Genomic DNA, 9414 nt, shown 5'->3' with positions numbered 1-9414 from the left:
TTTATTTATTCAACATTTAAACATGGACGGAGTGGTCTAGCGGCAGAGAGCTGAACTGCTAACCCGCTATTCTCGAGTTTGAATCCGGGTTCAAGTCAGAAGACCGTCCCTGAGTCCACCCAGCTCTGATGGGTACCTAACTCACGTTAGGGAAAGTAAATGCGGCTGGTCATAGTGCTGACCACATTTATGGACGACTCCTTACCACAGACAATTTGAAGCTATTAAAAGCTAGTACAAGTAATTAAATAATTGCATATGACGATAGTCTGAGTCTTTGGGCAGTCTGTTTAGGCAAACTTACTAGAATGCCTCGGGAAGTCTAGTTCTCTAGATTACGGGTCGTCCATAAATGGGGGAGGGGGGGGGGGGGGGGTGGGTTCAGATGGTGCGACGTCACACTTTTGCTTTATAAAGAACAATGTTAGAAAACGAATTTTAGACGTTATTTTGCGATTTAGAAAACTGTTTTAATAAATTGTAATAACAATTGATTAAAATACTCTATTTTGACAGAGTTCAGACAAGATTTAGGAAAAATAGAGATGTTTTGAGAACAATTCAACTGCAATTTTGAGGGGGGGGGGGGGTTGTAGGCTGAGGTGCGACGTCATTTTAGGGGGGGGGTCTGGCTTTTTGTGACGACGTGTGACGGAGGGGGAGGGGGGAGGTAAAAATCGTCAAAAAAAGCGTGACGTCATTTGACATTTATGGATGACCCTTTACTAGATCTCGATTTCAGTTAGATCTATTGGGCTCTATTTAGTGCATTATTTTATTTTCATCTGGTCTAGACTAGCTTAGATTTAAAGATTAAGAAGGATAATAGTTAGTAGGCCTATCTGATCTTCGTTATTTCAGACCAATGTTATCAGCCACAACAGAGCTTGACATCTTTATCCTACTTCTATTGGCCAGATTCCATTGTCTCCCGAGGCAAAGGAGCTAGAGATCTAGAATCTAGATATTTATATTTTAGATCTTATATACAGAATTTGGTATAGATCTAGGCTAGGCTACATCTTTTATAGATCTAGATGAATCTAGAAAATTAATTTTATTTGATCTCTAGATCTACATTTGCTTTGTCTGACTGATACATTGGTCATTGCAGTCATTACAAAGGTCAGTGACGGCTATTTTAAATTCGTTGTCTGATGCTATTGTTAAACATTAAACTATCAATTTTGACGGCTTTAAAAATCAGAACTAGAATCTAGATCTAGCTCTAGATTATAGATCTAGATCTAGATCTAGAATCTAGATCTACATTTTGACTTGCATTCTTCTATTGTGCTCTAAGCCTATTCGCCAGTTGTTTTTTTTTTTTTTTGTTTATAAATAGAACGTAGATATTTTCGACCAATCAATAAGCTCATTGCGCAGCCTGAGTAAGTGTTGTAGTAAATTGCTTAAAATAGACATCAGCCGGAATACTAAACTTGCTCTTGTTTTTGTCTGTAGAGACGTCGTTTACCCATAACAATTTCTGGCTTTTTTGTACACTTTCAGTTTCTCACCATGACGTGAAGCTTTACAAGTACAGCCAGCAATGTCTGGTCAATCTTCAAGAGGAAGGAGGAAATATAAACTTGTTATTCTCGGTGACGGAGGCGTGGGAAAAAGTGGTATGAAAAATTAATAAATTATAATTATTTTATTCTTACGATTCTATCAGTATCTAGTCTAGCTAGGCCTACTGTAGATTCTAGATAGTAGATAGTCTATGACTCTAGGCCTGAAAGTCTAGGCCTAGATGTAGTATTTTATTAGACACCTACTTAATCTACTAAATCTAGATCTAGAAATCTAGATCTTCCAGACCTGCCTAGGTAGATCTAGATCTAGATCTACGTAAAATCGCCCGCGACTAGTAATGTGAAAAACAGGTGACTCCTTAAATTTTGATAATTATTTCACAGTTTGAGGAGGATTTATGTTTTGAAAAATACAAAAATGTTTCCTTGTTTCATTTATGTACCTGGGGCGTAACGACGCTCCCAGCGGTCGGTCTGCCGGCCTGCCATACCGTAATGATGCTCCCAGCATCCGATAAAATTTTCTCTATTTAATTCGTTGTTTTTCATAATCCAAGTTTTTAATCGTAAATCTAGGTCATGATAACGCTAGAGTGGCCATTTTTCGTTGTATTTACTTCTTGTAGCTTTCTCGTTAGATCGATTTTGTATTTTATAGAATTTTTTTTGTAAACCAACTCGCAAAACGGCATTTTTTAACACTGCGGAATGCCGTTCAGCGGCCGCGTCTAAACGTTTACGTCGCCGCATTATAAAATTAACGAAAATTAAAGTATTTATACTAAGACTAATCCGATCCATGATTTTTGTAGATAAATGGACGTACTTTCGTTTTCTATGAACAAGAACTCATGAAAAGTTATTCTTATTATTAATTTTCCCGACAGAAGCGTAATTTTTGCACGAAAAAATCAACTAATTATTTTTTCTTCTTTAAAACTAAGTAATTATCTTTCTTCAATAAATAAATAATTCCTTAAAATTTATTTCAGTGTGTAGGCTATTCAATTACGTACTGAAAAAAAATGTGGGGTAAAAAATAATTCCGGTAAAACGTGAAAATAATTACGGGCTTAAAGAGTTAAACAACTGAATTAAAACTTTTCAGTAGGCCTAATAAATGAAGACTAGCGATGTTTCCAACAGATGCAACCATGCTCATAAACTATAGCAGCAATCTTTATTTATTTTTTTATTGTTAACTTATAGCGCAAGATTCAGGGGAAGTCACTCTAACTTACAGATGGCTGCTTTTTATATAGCAAATCCTGCTCGCAAACACTGCTGTTTACTGTTAATTTCTTGCCTATTTTGATATATTTAGCCGTTGATTAAGGTTTATTATTCATTTATCTATAATATTTGTCACAAATATATCACAATATACTTCTATTAAAACCTTGACAATGAGGTAACTGTTTCGTACATTACTAGCCGCGGGCGATTTTACGTACCTAATACGATAGATTACCGAATTTTTATACGGGTGTCCGACAATGGAATATTCTTTTAAAAAGGAGTGTTAGGCTACTGGTAGTTAACTAAATAAACACATGGCTGGCTAATGTTAATGCTAACCCTGTCCCTAACCCTTACGCTGGTTCTACCATATGCCTAACGCTAATTTCTAACCATTAAATTAGTGGAGATTACAATACTACTAACAACCCAACACCTATTTTATGGCATGGACACTGGTATCTATAATCATCCAATATGAATGTTAGGACTAGATCTAGTGATGTTAATGTTCTATTCATTTGGGGCCATTCACACTCTACTTCGAATAGCCTTCAGAAGGCTATTTGTAGTGCAGTGCCAATAGCCTTCAGAAGGCTATTACTATTTGTACACAGCATTTCCCCCGCTCCTCCCTTAAACATTTGGCTAGGTCGCCTAGGTCCTAGCTGTAATTACTTAACTAGATTCTACTGTCTTTAGACAACAATTATTAAATAATTATTTACTAATTTTATTATTAGGGCCTAATTATTTATAATAATTATTGAATAATTATATTCAAATAAATTACACAGGTCTATATTATATAGAAGAAATATAGATATCAAAAGATAATTCATGATTACTATTACTATAGATAAGAATGGGGGTCTGGCATCTGTGATAATGAGGTAAAAATCGCCTTAAAATCTTAAGGCTTAAGGATGACCATTAACAGCTTTTACACTACATCCAAAGAGGGTCCAGAATGTGACAATACTTTTGTGTTTTAGAAATGCATATTTAGTTTTTGAATATTTGTAAGCTGTTAATCAGCAAGTAGTTTTGAATTATTATTTTTTTTTTGTTGCTCTCAATAAAAACATGTATCAATACAAGATCAGATACCCAGACCACTTGATTTTTTAAGGAATTTTTATATAAAGCAGCTATTATTTTACTACACGTACAAGGTAGCCATGTTGTTCCCACTGATGAGTCACTTGTCTCTTACATATGATAGATATGGTATCCTTTAATTTGTTCTGTTTACTGTTAAATTATAAAACTGTTTATTGTTCTGTTAAATAATGTTTGATTTGTTTGCTACTATTCATACATAATTAACAAGAAACATACTTAACTCAGAAATTGAGCTTTTATTATTGAATTTTAAAAAATAAAAATACAGTTCTGCAACTCCTCCAAAGCTTTAAATAGCAGCCTCCAACTAATTGTAGCTTTCAAAACAGCTGTTTAAGAATGATTCAAAATAATGGCGTCCATCTTGTAATAAACTTTCTTGTAGAGTGTGCGTCTCTAAACTTGTATCACGAGTAGAAAGGTTAAACTGGGCGGTATTTTACATTATACTTTGATTGGTCAGTGTACAGATAACTTCCTATAATCTGATTGGTCAATGTACAAATAACCTCCATCGCTATTTGTACTTCACTACAAATAGCCATCTTAAGTGAACTACGAATAAATACTCTTCTATTCTAGATCCAGATCTAGAAATCTAGTTACTATTATAGTTAAACCTAAATATAGGCTAATAAATATATATTAAGATAAAGTCTTGTGGTACTCAACTCTACAACTCTAGCTGGAGTAGGACAGCCGTAGGCCTTTTTTAAGAGTAATTAATTAGTAATATCATAATAATATGACACCTTCCAGACACATTTATACTTTATAGAAATAAAAAGGATGTTTGTCATAGCAGAGATGTATAAGATTAACTACATGTCTATATAGTTTGCATTGAGTTGTGATGCATGTGTGTTGACATCTAAGGTTCCAGGATATAGAAATATCACGCCACTATACTTATCTCATTCTGGCACACTTTATTATTACTGTGTTAAACTGTCATCAGCCACTAATTTTATCATCCGCACTTGCAAAATATGATCCCAAATCATTTGAGATTGGTTAAGAACCACTGTTATAGATCATAATTATCTCTGTATCTCACAATGATAAAATATACATAGTTCTAAAAGTATCTACCATTCAATAAAACACAAAAATCTTAACTCAAGGCCAAGTAGTTTTTTTTTACATGAATTTTCCAAGTAATGTGTATATCTTGCATATACATCTTTGTAAATCTGCATTCAAAGTTAGTTACCTGCTTAAGGCTGCAAATGCATGTCAGTAGTATTTTGTTGGCTTTGGATTAATTGCCTGTTATACTTGCTTTATAAGTCAAATCATATAAAGTGTTAAATAGACATGCCATGTTCTGTAACCATGTAAAACACCTTTATTTTACAGCTTTGGTCATCCAGTTTGTGAGTCACAGATTTATAGAATACCATGATCCAACAATTGGTAGGTTTGAAATAGGTTTAAAAATATAGCAACTCTCTGTTCTTTGGAAGTGCTTATTTTGTCTTACTGTAATAATAATAATCACAGCCTTAAGACGGAATAAGCAACACATTTATTTCCTGTTTCATAAGATAAAATTAGCACTACCCTGTTCTCTGGCAGTGTGACATGTTGTTTATAGCACATCATTTTGACCCTAATCCCCAGAATAAATTTAAAACTCAATGCAATTCTGTATTGCCCTGCCAATGAAATTCTTATTTTAATGTATCAGTGCAATATTATTGTGTCCAAGTTACAGTTCTCCTTAATTCATTCAATTGATTAACATTTTTAAGTTACTTGACAATATATGTTTATAACAAGTGTTGGTTTTCAATACAGAATCAGATTTCAATCATTGATAAAGATTTAAAATTTTGAAAAGATAAACAATATCTAAAAAATTTAAATCAAATCAGCTATAGTTTTTAATAGTTACTTCTGCAAGTTGTTCTTAAAATTAGTTTCTTATGTACATTTTTAGTTTTAGAGAAATTTTATTGAAATCACTTGTGTAGTATCTGTTTTCAACAAACTCAAGTGCCTATATATGATAACGTTTCAGAGGATTCTTTTGAACAGCAGTGTCGCATTGATGATGAACCAGCTCATCTTGACATTTTGGATACTGCTGGCCAGGTCTGTGGTGCTTACATCTTAATGTGGTGTGTGGATGTGAAACCAGGCTTATTATTTTTGTTCATGTATTGTTTGCTAATAATAATTCAAGTTTAAATGTATAAAATAACAGTGTAGAAAACTCTAAAAGAATCTTTAGTATGTGTAACACAAATTCACTCTATAACATTCTATGTAAGGTCACTACATTTTAAAAACATAGTTGAAGCTGTGTTTTTGAAGTAGGAAAAATTAAACATGTTGCTGGTAGAGTTTTTATTTACTAAAAAATATTTTTTTTTATCATAGACGGAGTTTACAGCAATGCGGGAACAATACATGAGAAACGGTGAAGGTTTTGTTCTTTGTTTCTCTATAACTGACCGACGTAGCTTTGATGAGTTAATCACTTACAAAAATCTAATCAACCGCGTACGGTCAGGTGAGGATATACCTGTCATCATTGCTGGTAATAAATGTGATTTGGAACAGAAGAGAAAGGTTAGTTGATCACAGACATAATGTTTTGTTTATTGACAGTTGGTTAGGCCTGGAGTTTTAATATATATTTAAACTAATTTTCTCTATACATTTTTTTTTAATGTAATAATATTACAAATAATTGTATGGTCAAAATTTTCCATGGTTTGTGTGGCAGTGGTTGGGAATTTATTATCTTAAAGCTTCATTGAAAGTTATTTACATTTTATAAACATCTGAAATAGAATTAAAGAAAAAATTGACTTTTTAGCTTAAAATCATATGTAGTATTTATATTGGAAAAATGAACTCTTTTATTATATTCTGTGTAGGTAAAATATGAAGAAGGTGTTGCCCTGGCACAGCAGTTGGGTTGTCGCTACTATGAAACTTCTGCATATTTAAGGAAATGTATTGACGATGTTTTTCATGGTATTGTGCGAGCAATAAGGGATAAGGAGAAGGAAAAATTTGAACAGGGACCACACTCTAAAAAGAAGCAAGGAAAAGTGAAAAAACTTTTATCTTCTCTACAACCAAACCATCTATTCAGAAAAGGGTCTACCTCTAAGCACAGCAAAGATTCTTAACAGAATAACAGGAAAATTACTGTTTTATTGTAGGTATGTATTGATTCTATGCAGTTGCATAATTAATTACGATAGTTTTTAAAGTAACCATTCAAAATAGACACAGTTACTTTGACAATTTTTTTATTTTAAAAGTATTTTTAGACTAAAATAAAAATTCTTTTGTGTTTTTATTTTATTCATGGGAATAGTTGGATGGATAGAGCCCTTACAAATTTAATCCACTGCCCTCTATCCATAATAATTCTGCTTTTTTACATCAGTTCAATATATTATTGAGAGCTACCTGGATTGTAATACTAATGATTCTATAATACATTATTTCTAATGAGTTGTTTGGAAATCTACAGCATAGTAGTTTAATGTATTAAAATCAGGATTACAACATTGGAATATGTGTTTTACCCATGTAAAGAATATAACTTTCCATACTTTTTCAGCTAATTTTGAATTCTAGTTTTCTTAACTAAACAAGGCAAAAAAAATTTATCAGAATATCTCCAAATTTTGACGTTTAGTTGATTTTCAATTTGTTTTTGTAAATTGGACCATTCATTTTATGTAATGATCTCTCATCAATTATTAAAATGCTGGCAACAATTGATATACTGTATACAGTGTAAAAGTGAATACCCTCATGCACTCTGTTGAGTTTCATTTCAGCCGTATTTTTTTTTTTAAATTAGCATCTTATCATGCTAACATTCCTTTTTTTTCTAAGAACAATTAATATTATAAAATTTCTTTTAAATTAATATTCTGAACATTAAAGAAAATCTATAAAAGTTGTTATTTAGCTGTATACAATATTTAAAAATGTATCGCACTGCTGATGTATATTGGTAAAAAAAATTTTTGGCTCAGGGCACAGCACAACATAAATATAAATATTTAATGTAAGATTTTAAAATCTTGGTATGATTGCATTTTTACCATAAATAATCCAGCATTGCTTAATTCAGATTTCGCTAATGTTTAAAGGTATTTTACTTGCTGCCTTTAGCAGTCATATGATTTGTGCTTGAGATGTTAAAAAATATTTATTCTCTAGAATGTTTATTCTTATACTTAATGTATATTTGTATTTATATATCAAATAATTTATTAATAATGTTGCTGCTTTGATACATATCTTGAAATGCTGATGTTTTTATATTCTTTTTTAGGAGAAACTAAATTATTAATTCAAAATTATTTTAATTTTTAAAGTATTTTTTAATTATCAAAAAACTGAACAGTTGCATATCTTTTTCTATATGGAGCTAGCACCTTTCTGCAATGAATAAATTATCTTTAAAAAGAATATTGTTTATAAATGTCAATTCCATTTTTATTTTGGAAAACACCATATTTGTCAAAAATTAGCATATAGTTTCTTTCATACAAATCTTTCTTATAAAGAAATATGAAGTATTTGATATTTTGAGTTTCAAAAAAATATAATATTTTACAAATAACTATCAAATTTAATTGTTGTATAGATTTGAGCTGCTGATTTTATAGTTGATTTTTTTCATTATCCAGCAATTTGAAGAAGAAAAAATTAGCATTATTCATTTACTACTGAAATCATTGTTCAATAAATATTTAACTAGCTTTAGGTGCTCTGTAAATGTTGCACAGATTTAATAATGATGAATAAAAGAAATTTTAAAAATTCAGTTCTTTTAACATAAGTGAAGTACTTATGTTTGCTTGTCTTTAGAGTGTTGATGTAAGATTACTTTTAGTCAAAAGACAATCTTAATTATTGTGAATTAATATGCTGAAGCTTTTCAATTTATTTTAGAATACTAATTACATTAAGTTAGTAGTATTTCAGTTGGGAATATAACATTTTGATAGCAGTAACATTCACATACATTTCAAGAGATGAAAGTAAAAAAAAAAAATAAACGTGCTGTGATGTTATTTGTATATCTACTAATTTATATCAAAATCTGAAAAATTAAAATAATACTTTTAGCTTTAATATGTAAACATAACTATGATTTTTTTTTGTATAAAAATTAGATGTGCTGTGAATGACGTTTTTTACAATGTTATTTTCTTAAAATTGTAACTATGTTCCATTTACTTGTTAATTTGCAATAATGACTATGGTGAGATAATCTGGAATAAATAGTGAATTGTAGTAGATTTTAAGAGTTATCTCCCATATGTTCATACTTGATAACACCAAGGTTTTATTATTTTGCACATCACGATTAGTATTTGTAAATTACGTCACACTACTTAGTGTACTAGATAAGAAGTCTTGGTCTGATGGTGTGACCATGCATACATGATATATCTACTGTAATAATATAATATAAATTAAAACAATATCAACTGTTAGTTATTATACCACATTAACAACAAAGAAT

The 9414-nt window shown here is 31.0% G+C and overlaps 1 protein-coding gene across 1 annotated transcript; it reads left to right on the top strand.

Moving 5' to 3' along the window:
- Positions 1–1416: 1416 nt before the first annotated feature.
- On the top strand, positions 1417–7411 carry LOC131956167 (GTP-binding protein Rit2). The gene is made up of 5 exons (XM_059320591.1): positions 1417–1628; positions 5262–5318; positions 5926–5999; positions 6288–6479; positions 6791–7411. Exons 1-5 carry the CDS (start codon positions 1553–1555, stop codon positions 7046–7048), a joined length of 657 nt encoding a protein of 218 aa, XP_059176574.1. The 5' UTR covers positions 1417–1552; the 3' UTR covers positions 7049–7411.
- Positions 7412–9414: the final 2003 nt, after the last annotated feature.

Source organism: Physella acuta, unplaced genomic scaffold (genome assembly GCF_028476545.2).
Source record: "Physella acuta isolate Inbredline_101_S28 unplaced genomic scaffold, ASM2847654v3 ptg001131l, whole genome shotgun sequence".
In the NCBI taxonomy this organism is placed as follows: domain Eukaryota; kingdom Metazoa; phylum Mollusca; class Gastropoda; family Physidae; genus Physella; species Physella acuta.
Note: the sequence above shows the minus strand (reverse complement) of the source record. Positions and strands in the feature narration are given on the sequence as shown.